The sequence below is a fragment of the Enhydra lutris genome, unplaced genomic scaffold (assembly GCF_002288905.1).
Source record: "Enhydra lutris kenyoni isolate GAN:26980312 unplaced genomic scaffold, ASM228890v2 scaffoldscaffold24, whole genome shotgun sequence".
Lineage (NCBI taxonomy): Eukaryota > Metazoa > Chordata > Mammalia > Carnivora > Mustelidae > Enhydra > Enhydra lutris.
The window spans coordinates 13,532,682-13,553,822 of record NW_019154108.1 but is presented as its reverse complement, the minus strand read 5'-3'; the positions used below and the strand labels follow the sequence as shown (position 1 = coordinate 13,553,822).

Genomic DNA, 21,141 nt, shown 5'->3' with positions numbered 1-21,141 from the left:
TTAGTGGGAAACCCACTGGAGAGGCTCCACAGCTGTGTGATCGATGAAACGAATAAGCTGATGAGGAAATGGAGAACGTGGCTGCGCAGTTTAGACGGCAAGAATCGCGTCTGGCTGGGGTGATGAGGCCAGGGGAAGTCATTCACATGGATCTTAAAAGATTTAGAGGTGAAAGTCTGACAAAGGGAGTGTGGGCAGAAAGGGCAGGAAATTGGCAGAAGAAATACAGAGCTGAAAGAGAGAATCAGAAGTCTGATTGTAATAGAACCTCCCACTGCATTAGGAAGTTCATCTCTCATAATGCTGACGGGTGGCCAAGCGCCCCTCTTCTCTTTCTTAGTCTAGTTTGGTTTGGACAGTCTACCCTAGACCTAGTTTTTTTTTTAAATAAGATTTTTTTTTTTAAGATTTTATTTATTTATTTGACAGAGAGAGATCACAAGTAGGCAGAGAGGCAGGCAGAGAGAGAGGAGGAAGCAGGCTCCCCACAGAGCAGGGAGCCCGATGTGGGGCTTGATCCCAGGACCCTGGGATGATGACCTGAGCCGAAGGCAGAGGCTTTAACCCACTGAGCCACCCAGGCGCCCCTGCCCTAGAACTAGTTTTGAGTCCTCTATAAATAAATTAATTTCAAAATATTAATGATTATGTAAAGTCACTTAGCTTTTTAGGAAGTTAACTTTTTTCTATGATAGGTACTTTTCTCAGTATTTGCTGCTTGTGTAATTTAGTAAAACGAAATACCCAGGCTTTGGTATGGGTCACAACACCGAGTAAACTGCATATAAGATTTTTTAAAACTGTGGTAAAATACACATAATAAAATACCACTTTAATAACTTCCGGGTGTGTGGGTTAGTGGCGTTACCTGTATTCACACTGTTGTGCTACCGTACCCACCATCCATTCATGGGACTCTTTGCAGCCAAGATTTTTAAAACTTGAAAATATAAAATATCACTATATGCAAAAATAGACACATTTTCATAAAGCTATGTACGTTTTAAACATGTGACAATATTCAGACTGGAACTTAAACTCAGTTTATTACCTAAACTTTGGGGCTTGGCATTTAATGGTGATTGCACATACCACTGGCCTCGTCAGAATCTACCACCAATATAAAAACGTATACATTTTTCTCTTAAAAAGAAGTAATTCAAAGTACTAACAATTCAATGTTACAAATCCAGAAAAGAGATCTCTGACAGTGTAAGAAACGAGATGATCTCCTTCTGCAAGATAAATCCTGTGGTGGCGAAGGATCAAACGTTAGTGGTGCCAGCAGTGCTCTTGTCTTACCTGGGGAGCCTCCCTTGCCAGAAGAAATGGTTTCAGGTCATATGGTGGTTCTACTTAATGGGGTACGGTAAGAAGCAGAGGTGTTTCCCAATCTCCTGCTAGGACTCCAATAATTATAAGGAAGCACAAGACAGACTTAGAATCCAGGGTTTCAGGATCCAAGCCCGGTTTTTAGAAATATTTCTCTAAAGTGATAATCTTCTATATCGTTACATAATGGCTTCTTCAGTTCAGACTTAATCAGAACGTTTCTTGCTCTCAAATGCTTCCCCTGTGGCATTTGGTTTTGAAGCTACTTCAGGAGCAGGTGCTGAAGCCTGGGAAACAGTCTCAATGCATTCTGTGTTGTCACCTCTATAACTTCTTCTACAGGGATCCCCTTTACCTGGGCAATATATTCTGCCGAAATGGAAATGTTTTGGGGTTCATTTCGTACCTGAAACAGAATAAAACAGAAAGTGTATCAGACATGACACTCAAGGTAGAAATCTTGGAGACCACTGATAGAACACAGTGAGTTGGTAAAAACCAATGAGCTCTTCTTCTTAACAGGCAGGTGAGGAGAGGCAAGGAGGCAAGCCTGGGGAGAAGGCCATGAACTTAAGCTTAAAAGCTACAGCCGCAAGGCTGGCCTGTACAACGCTGACGGTAGTCGGTGTTGCTCTTGGAAAGAGCCCTGGGTATTACCATTGAGGTCCCGGTGCCTAGGAGACAAAGCAGCGTGTAGGTGGTGAACACTTGGTGACCTGCCCCGCCAGATGGATTAACTGTGCTTAGTCTGTTGCCAAAGTGACTCCTTGTAAAGGTCACTGCTCTACGGCTGGGCCTCTTCACCTCACAGGTTATATTACAGTTGGATTCAAGAATTGCTATGGTGTGGAGCGCCTGGGTGGCTCAGTAGGTTAAAGCCTCTGCCTTCGGCTCAGGTCATGATCCCAGGGTCCTGGGATTGAGCCCCACATCGGGCTCTCTGCTCCGAGGAGAGCCTGCTTCCTCCTCTCTCTCTGCCTGCCTCTCTGCCTGCTTGTGATCTCTGTCAAATAAATAAGTAAAATCTTAAAAAAAAAAAAAAAAAAAGAATTGCTACGGTGTGTCTGGAAGACTAAATAGATTATGTATTATGGTATTTCACTAAGTCTAAGATGCATTTCCTCCCATTTAACATCTCTGTAATTGATGGATGTTTTACTTACGTGCAATGGCATGTCATAGCGTCACTGGCCGTGCTTTTTCCTTTTTTAATGGTTACAAAATAGTGGTGTATCTATCATCAGTAGTATTTAGATTTTATGAATTTCATTTTTTTTTTCTACTCAGGATGATAATGTTCAGAGGAATAAGAGAACTGTTAAAGTTTAAAAAAATTGACCTTGATAATTTGCCTAAAAAAAAACAAGGAAAAATGTGCACCAAGATTTTTGCTCCGGGACGTTCATCATATTGTTTATGAAACTATATTGGAAACAACGTAAATGACAATAGCAAGTTACACATATTATGGACTGTTCACACACTGGAATATTCAGTTATTTAACATGATAAGGAGAAGTATATTTATTGACCTATACAGATATTTATCACGTAAAAGCAAGTCATGAAATGTGTTCAAGTGAATTCTATTTTTATGAAAAATATATATGTGCACATATAAATATTAAAAAGGGTGGAAGGATGGTTAAGCATCTGCCTTTGGCTCAGGTCATGATCTCGGGGTCCTAGGTCCTACGTCAGGCTCCCTGCTCAGCGGGGAGCCTCCTTCTTTCTCTCCCTCTGCCTGCTGCTCCCCCTGCTTGTGTGCTCTCCCTCTCTCTGTCAAATAAATAAAAATCTTAAAAAAAAAAAAAAAAAGAAAATGTTGTTTTAGTGCTTGCTTTAGGATTTTTCGTGTAGATCTTTAATTAAATAAAGTCTGTCTTTAAGTGATATCATATCCCTTCACATATAGTATAAAAATCTTCCAACAGGTAACTTCCATTTTTCCCTTTTCAGCCCTTATGCTATTGCTTTCATGCATTTTATTTTCGTATATATTGTAAAGCCAACAGTATACTATTAAACTGTTTTTGTTTAGTCAATTATCATTTAAAGAGATGTAAATAACATAAAAACTCATCTTATATATTTACTATACAATGTAAATGACACTAATAACATTAGAATATTACAGTGTGGATTAAGTGAAATAACGTATATGAAATGTCTATCAGTGCCTGGTAGATAGAAGATGCTCAAGAAATGTTTATTTTCCTTCTTTTAATTGGCATGCTATAATGAAGCTCTGTTTCTTTCAGTATAAATGTTGATACAGTCATGGATTTACTGATGTGATCTTTGCTCTACATTTTGTAGAGTAAATGGGTTTTTCTTAAAAAGTTTATTTATTTATCTGAGAGGGAGAGTGAATGAGAGAGAGAGTACCAGCAGGGAGAGGAGCAGAGGGAAAGGGAGAAGCAGACTCCCCCTCCCGCAGCAGGGATCTATCCGGGTACTCTGGGATCATGACCTGAGGCACTTAACCAGCTGAGCCAGCCAGGCACCCAGAGGAAACAGTTTCAAAGAGATTAAGTAACTTGCCCAAAGTCACACACCTAGTGGGTAGCAGAGAAACTGAGCCTTTTTTACTATACTGGTCTGGCTCTGATTATTATGTAAGTTAACATTGGCCAATATCTAAGAGTATCTGCTGGAGCACAACAGCTATACAATTAATAAAACCTCTCAACCAAGCATTAAAATAGGATTCCAGTGGGGGCGCCTGCGTGGTTCAGTTTGTTTCGGCTCAGATCATGATCTTGTGGTCGTGGGATCAAGCCCTGTGTCAGGCTGCGCTCAGTGTGGAGTCTGCTCAGTGTGGGATTCTCTCTCCCTCTCATTCACTCTCTCTCTTTCAAATACATAAATAAAATCTTGGAAAAAAAAAAAAGGATTCCATTGTATTTATACCATAATGAGAAACACAGCTAAGGTGAAAATAACTCAAAAGAAAGACAATCTAAATAATGTAGGAATTAGATAATCACTTACCTGTTTTTCTGGTCCTAGTGCAGGTGAATCTGTTTCTAAACAAATTGAAGTTAAAGGCAACTGTTTCACAAGTTTTTGCTTCTTAGAGAAAAGAGAAAGCTAGTCAGTTTAAAACATGAGACAAAAATTTTTAAAAAAAGCATTAAACCCATATACCAATGCATTCTACTTGGCAGGAACCTAAAATTCATGCTTTCATATTCAATTAATTACTAAAATTTTCAACTGTTACTAAATGTTACCACAATAAATGTCGTTACTGGGGTGCCTGGGTGGCTCAGTGGGTTAAGCCTCTGCCTTCGGTTCAGGTCATGATCGCACGGTCTTGGGATCGAGCCCTGCATCAGGCTCTCTGCTCAGCGGGGAGCCTGCTTCCCTCCTCTCTCTGCCTGCCTCTCTGCCTACTTGTGATCTCTCCCTCTGTCAAATAAATAAAATCTTAAAAAAAAAAAAAATGTAGTTACCATTGGTCTCCATACAAGAGGATCACAATACTACTGACTATATTCTCTATGCTGTACTTTTCAACACCATGACTTATTTTGTAACTGAAAGTTTGTACCTCTTAACCCCCTTCACATATTTTGCCCATCTCCCCACCCCCTTTCTTCTGGCAACCACCAGTTTGTTCCCTTATGAGTCTGTTTGGTTTTCTTTGTTCATTTGTTTCGTTTTTTTAGATTCCACATAAAAGTAAAATCATATGGTATTGGTCTTTTTCTGTCTGATTTATTTCATTTAGCATAATATCCTCTTGGTCTATCCATTTTGTTGAAATGGCAGGATTTCATTCTTTTTTATGGCTAAGTACTAAAACACTGTTTTTAACAGTGAAAAACTAGAAATGACCTAAATTTTACTTAAGGTAATGATTAAATAAATTATGGTACATCCATATTGTGAAGTATTATGCAATCACTTTAAAGATAAGGTAGATGCATACTTGGAGACACAAGCAGATATCCAACATTTTCCTAAGTATTTGGAAATTGAGTAACACACTTTGAAATAACTGATATGGCCAAAGAGGAAGTCACAAGGTAAATTAAGAAATATTCCAAACTGAAAGAAGGTGAAAATACAGCAACTATCAAAATCCGTGGACTGCAACTACAAGGTTAGTGCTAATGCAACTACAGCAGTAAAGCTTTATATGAGAAAACAAGATTTTAAATAAATAAAGTTCTACCATAAACTATAAAATGAAGCTATAAAAAGCATAATATGCAGGCATACCTTGTTTTATTGTGTTTCACAGATAGTGAGGGTTTTTTTGTTTGTTTTTTAATAAATCGAAGGTTTGTGGCGACCCTGCAGGTCTATTGGTGCCATTTTTCCAACAGCATTTTCTCATTTCGTGTCTCTGCATCACGTTTTGGTAATTCTTGCAATATTTTAAACATTTTCATTGTCATTATATTTGTTACGCTCGTTTGTGATCAGTGATCTTTGATGTTGCTATTGTGATTGTTCTGCAGAACCATGAACTGTGCCCATATGAGAAGGTACGTTTATTTTTTATTTTTATTTTTTTAAAGATTTTATTTATTTAGGGGCGCCTGGGTGGCTCAGTTGGTTAAGCGACTGCCTTCGGCTCAGGTCATGATCCTGGAGTCCCAGGATTGAGTCTCACATCAGGCTCCCTGCTTGGCAGACAGTCTGCTTCTCCCTCTGACCCTCCCCCTTCTCATGCTCTCTCTCTCTTTCTCTCTCTCATTCTCAAATAAATAAAATCTTAAAAAAAAATTTTTATTTATTTATTTGACAGAGCGAGAGAGCACAAATGGGGAGCAGCAGAGAAAGAGGGAAAAGTAGACTCCCCACTGAGCAGAAAGCCCGATGCAGGGCTCCATCCCAGGGCCCTGGGACCATGACCTGAGCCAAAAGCAGGTGCTCAACTGAGCCCCCCAGGCACCCCAAGATGGTAAGTTTAATTGATAAGTCTTGTGTGTTCTGATCGCTCCACTCACCAGCCATTCTGTGTCTCTCTCCCTCTCCCTGGGCCTTTTTCCTGAGACATACAATACTGAAATTAGGCCAACTAAAAACACTACAGTGGCCTTTAAGTGTTCAAGGGAAAGGAAGAGTCACACATTTCTCATTTTAATCAAAAGTTAGAAATGATTAAGCCCGGTGATAAGAGCCAAGATAGGCTGAAAGTGAGACCTTTTAGGCTTGTTCACGGAGTTGTGAATGTGAAGATGTTCTTGAAGGAAATTAAAAGTGGCGCTCGAGGGAACACACAAATGATAAAGCGAAACAGCCTTATTACTGATATGGAGAAAGTCTGAGTGATCTGGATAGAAGATTAAACCAGCCACAGCCTTCCCTTAAGCCGAAGCCCCATTCAGAGCAAGGCCCTTCAATTCTATGCGGGCTGAGAGAGGGCAGGAAGCTGCAGAAGAGCTTGATGCTAGCAGAGGTTGGTGCATGAGGTTTCCAGAAAGAAGTCGTCTCCATAACATCAAGGTGCAATGAGAAGCAGCAGGTGCTGATGGAGAAGCTGCAGCGTTACCCAGAAGATCTAGCTAAGAGGATTCATGAAGGCAGCTAAACAGTAGATTTTCGACGTAGATAGTCTTCTGTTGGAAGAAGATGCCGTCTAGGGCTTTCCTGCCTAGAGAGAAAAAGTCTATGCCTGCCTTCAAAACTTTAAAGGACAGACTGACTCTCATTAGGAGCTAACGCAGCTGGTTGACTTTAAGTTGAAGCCAGTGTTTACCATTCCAAAAACCCTAGGACTCTTAGGAATAGTGCTAAACTTATTCTTTTTTTTTTTTTTTAAGATTTTATTTATTTATTTGAGAGAGAGAGAGAGAGAAAGCGCATGAGAGGGGAGAAGGTCCGAGGGAGAAGCAGACTCCCCATGGAGCTGGGAGGCTGATCTGGGACTCGATCCTGGGATTCCAGGATCATGACCTGAGCTGAAGGCAGAGGCTTAACCAACTGAGCCACCCAGGCGCCCCTGCTAAATCTATTCTGCTTGTGCTCTATGAATGGAACAACAAAGCTTGCGTGCAGGCACATCTGCTTATGACATGATTTAACAAAAATTAAGTCCACTGTTGAGACAAGAGGTTTCCTTCCAAAATATTACTGCTCATTGATAATGCACCTGGTCGCCCGAGGGCTCTGACGGAGGTGTGCACGGAGAGCAGTGTTGTTTCCATGCCTGCTCACACAACATCCATTCTGCAGTGTGTGGATCAGGGAATAACTCTGACTTGCAAGTTTTGAAAACCTTCTGGAAAGGATTCACCATTCTACATGTCATTAGGAACATTTGTAAGTCAGAGGAAGAGGTCCAAATATCAACATTAACACAAGTTTGGAAGAAATTGATTTCAACCCTCATAAACAACTTAGGGGTTCAAGACTTCAGAGGGGAACAGTCAGAGCACCGCAATCAGAAGTGGAGCCTGAAGACGAGAATTAACTATTGCAATTTCACGGTAAAACTTGAATGAATGAATTATAAAAGTTGCTTCTTAGGGGTGAGACAAGAAAGTAGTTTCTTGGGATGGAATCTATTCCTGGTGAAGACGCTGTGACAATTGTTGAAACAACAGCAAAAGATTTAGAATATTACATGTATTTAATTGACAAAGAAGTGGGCAGGGTTTCAGTGGACTGACTGCAATTCTGAAAGAAGTTCTCCTGTGGGCAAAACGCTACCAAAGAGCAACACAGGCTACAGAAAAATCACTCGTGAAAGGAAGGACTAATGGATGCAGCAAACTTCACTGTTGTCTTATTTTAGGAAATTGCCACAGCCCCGCCAGCCTTCAGCAACCGTCACCCTAGTCACTCCGCAGCCACCAGCACCGAGGGAAGCCCTCCACCAGCAAGGAGATGATGACTCACTGAAAGCTCAGATGATGGCTAGCATTTTTTCAACAATAAAATATTCTTGTTTATTTATTTATTTTTAAAATTTTACTTATTTATTTGAGAGAGCGAGCGAGCCAGCAAGCAACCAGCAGGGAAGGGTAGAGGGTAGAGTCTGAAGCAGACTCTTCACTGAACAAGGAGCTGGACACAGGGCTGGACCCCATGACTGCAAGACCATGACCTGAGTTCAAACCAAGAGCTCGACACTTAACTCACTGAGCCACCCAGGTGTCCCACAATAAAATACTTATAAATTAAGGTAAGTACATTTTTTTTTTTTTTTTTTTTGGACACAGTGCTACTGCACACTTAACGGCTACAGCATAGTGTTCACATAACTTTTACATGTGCTGGGAAACCAAAAAATTCACCTGACTTGCTTTACTATGACATATGCTTTATTGCAGAGGTCTGGAATGGGACCTGCAACAGCACTGAGATGTGCCTGGATCATGACCAAGGAGAATTGAGCCAAGGAATACCAGGTTAGTTCAACACTGGAAAACCAATCAATACAATTTACAGGCCAAGAAAAGAAAACCAGTATGATCAGCTCAGTAGAGGGAGAACAAACATGTGATAAACATTAAATGGAAATAAGGTTGATAGAAATAAAGAGTTTCTTTAAAAAGAAAAAAAAATTTTGACAAAATCCAACTTTTTTTTTTTAAAGATTTATTTATTTATTTGGAAATGAGAGAGACAGTGTGAGTGGGAAGGGGCAGAGGAAGAAGGAGAGGGAGAATCTCAAAGCAGATGCCCAACTAAGCACGGAGCCTGACGCAGGGTTCAATCCCAGAACCCTGAGATCACGACCTGAGCTCAAACCATGAGTTGGACACTTAACCAAGTGAGGACCCAGTGCCCCAGATTATTTGTCTTTTTAGTTGGTGAGTTGTAATGGTATTCTATATACTCTAGATACTAGACCCTTATCAGATATAATTTGCAAATATCTTTTCTCATTCTGTGGGTTATCTTTTCACTTTCTTGATAGTGTCTTTTGAAACATAAAAGTTCAAAAATTGTTTTATTGTGGAAGTTTTCAATTTTGACGATGTCCAATTTACCTATTTTTTTCTTTGGTTGCTTGTGCTTTTGGTGTCATATTTAAGAAACCACTGCCTATTCCAAGGTTACAAAGATTTCAATTTGGTTCCTTCTAATAGTTTTATAAATTTCAGCTCTCTTAGGTTTAGCTCTTTTACTCATTTTTGAGCTACTTTTCATATAAGTATGAGGCAGGAACCAATGATTAATTTTTGTAATGTAACTAGAATAGTATTACAAGTGTGTAATAAAAGCTCATGTTTTAAAGGGTATTTCACAAAGCATAAAATGAGGCTTAGTTATGGAACTTACCTGTCCGCTTCTTATTATAGAAGGAGGAATTGAGAAGAAGTACCCAGCTTTAACTCCTTCCATCGCTACAGAAGGCCGACCATCAAATGCGTGCAGGAGCACTTTGTCAGCACCTGTTAAAGATTCAAGATAATTTAGAGTTTCCTTTCATTTCCTTAACAAGAAGTTTTCCCACTAATCAAATTGGGCAACACAGATTATAAATTTTGAGTAAATGTTGGTCACTACAATATAAAGATGAGGTTCTATGGTTTCCTTTTTTTTTTTTTAATTTATTTAAGTAATCTCTACACCGCATATAGAACTTGAACTCAAAACCCTGAGATGAAGAGTTGCATGCTCTTCCAACCAGGTGCCCCTATATGATTTCTAAAGGGTAAATGTACAGTATTCAGACAGTAAAATAAAAAACACAGGACATTTTAAATCTTCAGAATAAAACTGAAATACAATTTTTTAAGGGCCCCCTGAGTGGCTCAGTTAAGCGTCCAGGTCTTGATTTCAGGGTTAGGAGTTCAAGCCCCACGTTGGGCTCCCACCCTGGACATGGAGGCTACATTTAAAAAAAAATAAAAATTTTTAAACAAATATTTACACTTCTTATACCATCAAACCTTTTCTAGAAGTTTGTAAACTGTCAAATTATTGTTCCTACTAGGTTTCTAAGCAGTGAAATTATCCTTAACAAGAATGCTAGTCAAAGAAGAAACAGGGAGGTCAGTGACTCAGAGACTCAATAGTCAGGACAGGCTTCACCAAATCACTTCCAGCTCTTAAAGGATGGCTTTTCAGCCTGCATAAAAATCATGCTCTTAGTAATTCCAGTGATTCTCAGCACTGAGAAATACCGTGCTTTCTAGTTGCAGGCAATGACATTTACTTTACTATTTGGTGCTGTTTTTTTCAAATAGTAGGCATGATCATCAGTGAGTTACAATCTTAACTGAATTATGGAATTGATTTAGTGGGTTGTAACTGAGCAGCATATGCTTATATGTATGTGTGTTACTGTGTGTATGTATGTGCACATGTTTATATACACCTATCTATCTGCACATACATAGAGATGCACTGCTCCTTAAACTTTGGTCAGTTTTCTGTATATGTACATACTGCATGTCAAAATAAAGGCTTAGTACCAAAAAAGCACTTAAGTGTATTTCTTACTGTGGATGGTACTTTAAAAAGTCTGAAAAGTAATGCTGTAAGATGTATTTTTACTTCAGGAGCAACTGGTGAAGACGACAGTGCATTTCAGGTATGATGGCCACGACCTTTATAATACCATTTTCTGAGGCAGCAGCCAGGAAACACGCCAGACACGGTAAACCCATCTTTGCTTTGTGTTTTTCATCTCTCATTAATCAGTTGCTTAAGCTGATTAAAAAATTAGGGCTGTTAATTTTTAAATGAAGGAATATAAACTACTTGACCCAATGTTTCGTTTGCTCTACGTTGGCCTTCTAAATGTCATAATCACACTTGAAAGTAGGCTGACTTGCAGAATCACCTTAGTTCATTTCCACCTCCGCCCTTATCCCACTCCCTTCCCTTCCTTTTAAGAAATCAAATTAAAACACGGCTTATTCTATGAGAATATGGACTGGAACTGTCAAACGTAAATACTAGGCACACTTCTCTCAGGAAACTAAGTACCTTGCTCATTTAAGAGGCTGATGGTGGGTCTTCCAGCAGAGCGTGAGTGAACATTTCTGTTTAACAACAAAAAATTCCTTTTAGGTACTTAATCTGAAAGTGTTATTTTTGTTCTATTCAAGTAATTCAGAGAATAAGAAATACAGAGCTCCATCTCAGGAGAATCATTATTCAATTTTCTCTATCGCTATGAATATAGAAAGATGATTAATTAACCTACAAAGGCAAATTTAATCTTTTGGCTAACTGGACCTGTCGGATTAGGACTTGTCGTTGTTCTTCCTTCTGCTCATCGGTGCCAGCAAATCTGGGGGAGAAATCTAGTCCCACCTGTAATAGAAAAATAAAACAGATTTACATGTTTATGATTTAATGAATTCAAAAGACAGACTATGGAGCAGTGCTGTCCAAGAGAAATACGATGGAAGCCATACATGCAAGCCACATACATAACTTGACATTTTCTAGTAGCCACATTAAAAATACTAACAAAAATCAGGTGAAATTAATTTTAATGATATACTTTATTTAGTCCATATATCCAAAACATCATTATTATTATATAATATTATTATTTCAACACAAAATCAATATTAAAAAATAATTGCATTATTTTACTTTTTTTGGGGGGGTACTAAGACTTTGAAATCCTGTGTGTTTTGTATTTATACATATCTCAATTTTGACCAGCCGCATTTCAAGTGCTGTATGTGGTTACTACATTAGACAGTGAAGATTATAAATGACTGTTTCTCTTGATACTATTTTGTCATAGACTGCTATAGTCTATATTCTATCTTTTAAAAATAAGATTTATTTATTTGACAGAGATCACAAGTAGGCAGAGAGACAGGCAGAGAGAGGGGGGAAGCAGGCTCCCCGCTGAGCAGAGAGCCCGATGCGGGGCTCGACCCTAGGACCCTGAGATCATGACCTGAACCTAAGGCAGAGGCTTAACCCACTGAGTCACCCAGGTGCCCCTATAGTCTACATTCTAAATTTAAGTGTTACTTTTATCTTTTGTCTTTGATTAGAAGTGGCGTTTATTACCAAGTGATAAAAATGCTTCCTGATTGTAAATTATTTAATAAAAAATGTTCTTTAATTACAAACTCTAGACTATTTTTAAATTAAAAAAATATTTTATTTATTTATTAAGTAAGTTCTATGTCCACTGTGGGGCTGGAACTTATGACCCTGAGATCAAGAGTCACATGCTCCACCAACTAAGCCAGCCAGGCACCCCAACAAAATCTAGTATATTTAAAGAATGTTTGTATATACTCTTTTAAGTAAATATAGAGATGATGCCTGTATTTAAGAAAAGGGGGGGGGGGAAGAACAAAGTACACAGAAATGCTAATAAAGTAGTTTTCTTTTCATTAATATAAGTCTATAGTGGGCTTTCTACTGTCTTACCTCAGGCTCTTTTGCTTATTGAGAAAGAACTGACAAATTATTATCCAGCTAGATGAAGGGAGTATAATTATCTAAGTCAGTTATAATCACCAACAGCGAACTAAAGATTATATCCAGGTATCGCATGAAAGTCTAGATTAGAAGTCCTTTGATTAGCTATTTGGTGTTACCTCTCCAATTGCCAACAACTGATCTTTATAATTCTCCATAATAGGCAAAGCTACATCCAAATCCTAGGAGAAAAAAAGGAAATTTGTTTAAATAGAAGGGTAAGGGAACTGATACTTTAGAAAACATCTTTTATATGCCAGGCACTATACTATATTGGGTCCTTTACATACATTCAATACCTTTAACCAGTTCAAGAGGTAGCCATAGTCATCCTTCTAGAATGGTGAGCACTACTATTTGGAAATTTGAGTAGAAACATCCCACACCCAGTCAGGTCACAAGAACATGACTTTCAATGAAAAGTCTCACTTAAACACTTCCTAACATTTAGGAAGAATTTCCTGACATTTAGGACTGATTTGGATTTCCTCCTGCAATAGCTGACCAAGACAGAAGAAAGCCATCTTTGGTAGTCACCTTTGTAATTGAGTTCCTGGGGAGTGGGCTGTGTTATGTCCTCCTCTCAGGATACTAATGGTTTTTGAGTTTTTTAATAAGAACAATCCCATACATCCTTTGTACTATTTTCACTGATTTCTTTTGTGTTTATAATCCTGCTTAGCCTATTTTTGTTCTAAAGGTTCAACAGTCTAAACACTAATTATCACACATATGCTTGTCAATTATTCAAGTAACAAAGTACCGTTAGTTTCCATATTACTATTTCCATTTAAAGAGAATTTACTCTGTGAGAGTTCCCTTGTAAGACAAGGGAAAGACAAATATATGGAAAACTTGCTTCTAGATATTTTTCAAACTACTTTGAGGGTTTTAGTCTCAGGATATGTAAATTGCAAAGAACTTCTACTGAGGCTAATTAGAACAAAGGAGCAATAAGAAAAGAGGTGCAGGAGGAGATTCTACAATTATACCTCTGGAGACAGAAAACATGAGAGACAGAGTAGATCATGGCCTTAGAAATACATTCTAGTAGACTCGATAAAGAGGATTTAACACTGTCATGAGGAGCTAAGAGACCAGAGACCCTAGAGACCTAGAGACCAGAGAAGGTGTCTACCAACAGCCGAGGAGGTTAAATGTCGCCAGCCAAAGCTTTTCCAATCAAATATCCAAACTGCTCTGTCTCTGAAGTTCAGAGGGGCTGGAGAAATTGGAGATTACCCAGGAAATGGTCGATACTTGGAAAGTCTTAGAAAGAAAGTGTACATTTGGATGAAGACCAGATAAAGGGGGAAAATGCTTCTTGGAATATCTATTATTGTGAAAAAAGCAAAACAAATTTACAATGAGACTGTTCCAACACTCATGAAATAATCTGAAAGTTTCTGGCAAGTCAAGGATAGGAAATAGAAATTAATATAATTCATATTACTAATTTTATATGTGTGTATTTGAGTGTGTATGGTCTCTACCATTTTATTTCAATAAATAGTTTTATAAAGACATTCATAGGTCTATTTCTGACTTCATTTCTTTTCCCACCTCTTGAATGATATTCTCCAGTTCTTTACAAGCTAATGGTTCTATTATGTATTTTTTTAAAGGATTTTATCCATTTATTTGACAGAGAGAGAGAGATCACAAGTAGGCAGAGAGGCAGGCAGAGAGGGGGGTAAGCAGGCTCCCCGCCGAGCAGAGAGCCTGCCACGGGGCTCGACATGGAGCTTGACCACCCCCACCCTGACCCTGAGACCATGACCAGAGCAGAAGGCAGAGGCTCAACTCACTGAGCCACCCAGGCACCCCTATTACGGAGTTTTTAAAGATCCTATACCTCTACACCCAATGACTGGGACTACTACCATTTGTAAGATTTATTCTGAATGATTTTAAATAATTACAATAGCTTTTTTATTAAATAAAATGTTTAGTCTTCACAGTCTTGAAAACAGGGTGAGGGGTGCGTAACACAAATGAGTGAAGTGAGCCAAGCAGGGATGGGAGACAACTGCAGAACACATGCCCTGCCTGCAGGGGGCAGTAGGATCGCACACAGTGAATTGTGGTTCCCTGAAATAGCTCTGGGGCCCAAGCTCTGCCTGGTAGTAGTATTTATTGAACGAATTAGTTCAGGAACATGCCGAAAGATTAGTATGATGCAACTTTATTTTTAGATATTTTATTAGAGAGAGAGAGAGGAGGGGCAAAGGGAGAGAGAGAATCCCAAGCAGGCTCCACACCCAGGGCAGAACCCAATGTGGGGTTTGATCTCATGACCCTGGGATCACGACCTGAGCAGAAATCAAGAGTCCAACCTGGAACCGAATGAGACACCGAGGCGCCCCAGCAACTTTAGTTTTATGAACCAAGTGAATTTACTTAACACTTACTACATACCAAGCTTTGTACCACATATTAGGGATTTATAGTCTAATCATTATGAGAAAACCATACTACGGTACAGACTTCAAGCACACTAAGAATAAAAGAGAAATAACTGCTTACCTCTGGTGTTTTCCAGAGGGCTATCCTGAGATTTTTTTCAGTTCATCCCTGCTTTAAGAATCTGGAATTACCTATCTATTGTTGCTATTTCATTAGCTTTTTAAGTTAAATAGTTCTGTCAGTTCTACATTCATGCCAAAATACGACAAATCCACCCACTTCCCCTCGCCTGTGCTGCTAGCACTCTGGTCCAGGCTGCCATCGTCTCTCCTAGGAACTACTCCAATAGTCTTCTCACTCCTCCTGTCTTCCTTTTTTGGCACTCTTCAAGATTTGTTCTTCATACCATACCCAAGGGGATCTCTTCAAAATATAAATCCTGGGGCACCTGGATGGCTTAGTTGGTGGGGTGACTGCCTTTGGCTCAGATCATGATCCTGGAGACCCAGGATCAAGACCCACATCGGGCTCCCTGCTTGGCAGGGAGTCTGCTTCTCCCACTGACCTCTCTCCTCTCATGCTCTCTCTCTCAAATAAATAAAATCTTTAAAAAAAAATTATAAAAAATATATAATATATATATAAATAAACATATATATTATATATAAGTAAATATATATATAAATAAAATATACATTATCTTTATATATAATATATATATATATATATATATATATATATATATATGAATGAACTCCAGCACAGCCCCAGACACAGTGCTCCCTGCCCAGTCCCTCTGACCTCACCACCATGACTTTTCCTTCTCTCCGGTCACATCAGCTCTCTTTCTGTTTCTTGACCACATCAAGCTTGTTCTTACCTTAGGACCTTCATGCTGGGTTCTTTCCTTTGCTTACAATACTCTGAGCCCTCTCTCTGCAGGGCCAATTCCTTGGAGCATTCAGGCTGCAGTTCTCATATCACCACCTCAGAGAGGCCTTCCTTGACTACATACAATCCAAAAATCAGCATCCACAATCCCTATCACATGATCTTGTTTTATTGTCTTAAGGCACTGATTGCTACCTAGTTTTCCTGTTCATGTATCTAATTGTTGGTTGTCTGCTAGAATCTAGCTTCCATGAGAGGGATTTCATTCTACAGTGCTTAGAACAGTGCATGGAATGCAGTAGGTGCTCAGTAAAAACACTTGTTGACTGACTGACTAAATGAATGCCTATTCATATAAATCTCTATATAAATGAAAGAAATCCTGTCCTGCTATGATCTCCAACATTTTGGGAACTGTATCTCTCGGCAATTTAATTTTATCATCCCAGGAGAACCACACCAGCTATAGGACAAGTATTTATTATTATCTGAAGTGAATTAAAAGCAATTTTGTTTCGAAATAAATAGAGCTACCTGGGGTATCCTAACGTAGGAATACAGATTCATTATTATAAAAAATGAAAGACCTTGTATTTTAATTTATTCATAGGTAACAAAAAGTCTTTACTTCTTCAAAATGGGGGGCTATCAATCTCATTTTGTAATAAAGCACTTAAGAAACTATCTCCCTGATTCTGAGTCAGGAGACCAGTCTGAAATACGAGACATACTGGCTACTGTTAGTCAGTGAGATCTTGTAGGAAGGATTTTTTTTTTTTTTTTAGAGATGGTGTAAAAGCAGTGCAGTTTTTTTTTTTTAAAGATTTTATTTATCTATTTGACAGAGAGAGAGATCACAAGTAGGCAAAGAGGCAGGCAGAGAGAGAGAGAGAGGGAAACAGGTTCTCTCTGAGCAGAGAGCCCAATTGGGGCTCGATCCCAGGACCCCAAGATCATGACCTGAGCGGAAGGCAGAGGCTTTAACCCACTGACCCACCCGGGCGCCCCAGCACAGCAGTTTAATAGATCAAGAGCATTCCCTCAGAGACAGTTTAACGTTCAAGGAGATACTATGTACCGAACTCATCTGTTCCTTTATGGTACTACATCTATAAATTTGTATCTTTCTTTTTCTGGATATTTTATTACTTTTTGGCTAAAGCAATATGACAACATGGTAAAGACACGTGAAAGCAAGTCGCTTATAATTCTACCCAGTCATCACAGCTAATGTCATTTCTGTGTTTTTCCCTCTTGTAGAATATATTTTTACATTTTAAAACACTTTCCTCATTGCTACATAAAACAAACCCTATAGCTGTCATCTTCCATGCATGCATTCCATACATACATATATATTTAACACTCTACAAGTTAATTTTTCCTTTATTTCTGAGCCTCTAGGCTGTTTCTGTTTTTTCTCTACTACAAATAATGCTGCAACAAACACCTTTATGAAAGGTAGCATTTCCTTCTTCTGGATTATTGCCTTAGAATATAAATCAGAAAGAGGAGCATTACTGAATGAAGGTATCTTTTTTTATGCTTTTTGTTTTACATGACTTTTACCTTTGATGTGACACATCTTTGGTCTCCTGGAGAAACTCCTTGAACAGGGTGAACACCCAAGCAGGGCACGACAAATCCCTTATACCTAAAAATGTAGAACAAATTAAGAAAGCGGAATATTGAACTAGTAGACAATGTTATCCTAAAGAAAAAGTATGAAAGAGTTTCTTAAGGCTATGTTGATGTGAGTTTTTTCTTTTCATTCTCTTTAAAATTGGATGACCTTTGATAGTACAAATATGACATCATAACTGCATCCTTATTAGCAACTCTTTAAATTCTTTTTTTTTTTTTAAGATTTTATTTATCTATTTGTGGGAGAGAGCACAAGCAAGGGGAGGGGCAGAGGGAGAGAGAGAGAGAGAAGCAGACTCTCCATCTAGCAGGGAGCCCAATGAAGGGCTCAATCCCAGGACCCTGAGATCATGACCCATTCCGAAGGCAGACGCTCAACCAACTGACCCACCCAGGCGCCCCAGCAACTCTGTAAATTCTTTTTTTTTTCCTTCAATTTTTAAAATTTATTTATTTGACAGAGAGAGAGATTACAAGTAGACAGAGCAGCAGGCAGAGCAAGAGAGAGAAGCAGTCTCCCCGCTGAGCAGAGAGCCCGACCTGGGGCTCCGATCCCAGGTCCCTGAGATCATGACCTGAGCCGAAGGCAGAGGCTCAACCCACTGAGCCACCCAGGCGCCCCAACTCTTTAAATTCTTAATGAAAAGTAGCACCTTTCTGAAAGCTGCATAATCTTTTCAAATTCTCCCGAATGTTCAGCAACCACCACAAGAGCCATAACATTGGCCTGAAACAAAAATGAATACAACAGAGTCTCAAACAATATACATCTAACATAACTGAAGAGAAATTTAAAGTCTTCTGTACTTTTAGTTATTCTTGTTCACTTATACTCTATCAATATAATCACGATGGTTATCACTGAGTACCTCCTATGTTTCAAGCACTATGTTCAGTAAATAAAAATATTACCTCCTTTAATCTATACAACCTTATGAGGTAGGCACTGCTGTAATCCATCATATTGATTAGAAATTTTGGATGAAGTCAAATAACTTGGCTCAAGATCATTATGCCTGAGTAATGCCAGGGCCCATGCTCCTAATTAAGTTGCCATATTGAATGATGGCTGTGTATGTAAAAATGTACTGGCAACTGTTTCTATCACTTTAAGAGAAAGCTACAAAGTGGTAGTTATAATGAATTTCATAAAAACTTCTAAAAATTAGTTATTCTTTCCTGAAACAAATAAAAATGTCTCAGAAAAGTTTTAAATTTCTCCAAGATCTCTGGAATAATGTTAATTTTAGAACTGATAGATGGACCAATCTGTGCCGTATAACTGGTAAGCACGGTAGCTGTGGGAACAGGTTTTGGATTCAGACTATTCTGTCTGTATTACTTTACTAACAGTGTATCTTTGGATAAGTTAATCTCTAGGTCTGAGTTTCCTCCTCTATCAAATGGGTAATGGTTGGCTATAAAATAGTAGCTTCTTCACAAGGATGTTGTGAAACATTAAATGAGATCATGTACAGAAAGGGCATAGCTCAGTGCCTGGCATACAATAAACAGTTAATGCTACTTCTTATTAACAAAGCAACATAGGCATAGTGTATCTAAATTTCAAGCTGTTCTAGCTTGAAATTAATAGGAAAACAAAGGGCAACTACAGATACTGACTTACTTTCTTGGCTTTCTCCAACACATCATCCAGATCCTAAAAAAAGTGCAAGTAATCACAATTATTTTAGATGAATACGTAACTTCTCTATGGCTATATATATCAGTGTAGTTGAGGCTGGAAAAAAAAAATGACAACAATGGCAAGGAACAGTGTGATAGATGTGAAGAGCTACACTGACCCACCTTTTGTTAACTCTTCCTCTTAGTAAAATCTGGCTTCTGTTCCTATTCAACTAAAACAGAAACTGTGATTGTCAAATATAAAGAACACCTCCCTGTCCTCGTCTTACCCTGTCCTCGTCTTACCCTGTCCTCGTCTTACTCCGCCCCTCAGAGACATTAAGAACTCCTCACTTGTCCATGCCTTCCTTCCTAGAAGTATCTCCTGCTCTTGGCTTCTTCAATACTGCTCTCCTGCAAACTCTACCCTCCACTAGCTGCTACTCTCAGGCTCCTCAGCTGGCTCCCACCTCTCGGATTTCAGGACCCTATTCTCCTCTCTCTGTACACACCTCAGGTGATCTCATCCATAGGTTTTGATATCATCGTTATGCTAATTTTGAGCTCCAGTCTAGAATTCTCTCCTGAACCCACGACTGCCAGGTAAAAAACTGACCATATGACATTTCCACTTGGGTGGATATTAGGCTTCAACATGTGCCAAACATAACTCTCCTCTACAAGCTTATTCCTTTTATCTGCCCTCCCCACCTTGTCTTCCCTCCTCTCAGTGAACAGCATCCTCACGTCCTGTCTTTCGCTCCCTGTACACATCCAATTCCTCAGCATGTGCCCTAGATTCCAGCTCTAAAACACACACTGAATCCATCTGCTTTTCTCAAACTCCTCTGCAACCACCGTCATCTCCTGTCTATACACAGCAAAAGCCTCCAAACTGGTTTTCTAACTTCCACACTTACTCTCCACCAGCAAAGCGTTATTCAATGGAAATCAGATCTTGTCACTCTCCCTTAAAACCAAGCAGCCAACCAACCCACCCCAAACACCTTTCCTGGCTCCACATTGTCCTTCCTGACCTGCCTCACCTAGCCCCTGCAAACCTCCAGTCTTACTCCAGCGGCTCTCTCTAGCTCACCACCCCCCAGCGAGCCTTTCTGTAGCTCGAACACGTCAAATCCGACCCGCTTGCTTTTTACACCCCCCGCACACCACCTCCTTGCTTGGCCGGCTCTTTGCCTTTCCGGCTCCAGCTCAAGTGCCCACCTCTTGAGAGGTCTTTCCCCCTTAGAGACTCTGCCCTTCCTTCTATCAGCCTCTGTTTCCAGTATGCGGGTAAACCGCCGTGCAACTCTTGGTTTTGGGTGAGTTCTCTCTGCTTCTCTCCCCCCACCGGAGCCGGAAAGTGTCTGTCGGAAGCACATTCTGCCCGGGCGGAGGGGACGCTCGGCCAGACCCGCCCGAAGCTGCGAGGCCCGTGGGGTCAGCAGCTGGGCCAAGGGGAGGTAGGGGGACGCCGTCTCGTAAACGGGAAGGGCTTACAGAAGCCATGCAGACATAGAGGGCTTCACGCTCCGCAGCGCCGGGAAGAAAACCGGAAAGCCTGAGATTAGAGAGACAGGAGCAAGTCGCTCAGGGCCACGAACGGGACCCGGGAGGATTTGACGCTGCGTCCCAAGGCAGGAGAGCAAAAACAACCCGAAGGGAAAGGACCGGGGTGCCTCCCGCTCCCACCGGCCGGGCCTCGCCCTTACATACGCTGTCAAAGTCCGGGGCGGAGAGGTGGCAGTGACAGTCCACCAACCCTACGCCCACCGCCCCCATCGCCACCGCCGCGGCCATCGTCCACGCCCCCGCCGAGCCCCAGGCGGAACGCTGCGGCTGCAGGGGACTGTTTCCGGCCGGACGCGC

At 40.0% G+C, this 21,141-nt stretch overlaps 1 protein-coding gene across 4 annotated transcripts; it reads right to left on the bottom strand.

Moving 5' to 3' along the window:
• Nucleotides 1-597: 597 nt before the first annotated feature.
• On the bottom strand, nt 598-21,114 carry LOC111150718 (TatD DNase domain containing 3). 4 transcript variants are annotated; one of them, XM_022508272.1, is made up of 11 exons: nt 20,989-21,114; nt 19,274-19,306; nt 18,300-18,373; nt 17,572-17,656; nt 12,825-12,887; nt 11,456-11,565; nt 11,236-11,291; nt 9,580-9,692; nt 7,270-7,272; nt 4,327-4,425; nt 598-1,738 (listed from the first exon to the last, which is right to left on the bottom strand). In XM_022508272.1, the coding sequence occupies exons 1-11, from the start codon at nt 21,070-21,072 to the stop codon at nt 1,595-1,597; spliced, it is 864 nt and encodes a 287-aa protein (XP_022363980.1). In that variant the 5' UTR covers nt 21,073-21,114; the 3' UTR covers nt 598-1,594. The 4 variants fall into 4 exon arrangements, with proteins under 4 accessions (XP_022363980.1, XP_022363978.1, XP_022363979.1 ...); XM_022508270.1 differs by lacking the exon at nt 7,270-7,272 and having other exon boundaries at nt 4,327-4,407; XM_022508271.1 differs by lacking the exon at nt 7,270-7,272 and having other exon boundaries at nt 4,327-4,404.
• Nucleotides 21,115-21,141: the final 27 nt, after the last annotated feature.

Coding starts and splice junctions, on each gene's coding strand:
- LOC111150718 (XM_022508272.1), bottom strand. CDS start 21,072: ATGGCCGCGGCGGTGGCGATGGGGGCGGTGGGCGTAGGGTTGGTGGAC. Junction 18,374..19,273: donor TGTTGGAGAAAGCCAAGAAA/GTAAGTCAGTAT, acceptor TTTTTGTTTCAG/GCCAATGTTATGGCTCTTGT. Junction 1,739..4,326: donor CACTAGGACCAGAAAAACAG/GTAAGTGATTAT, acceptor ATTCTGTTTCAG/GTACGAAATGAACCCCAAAA.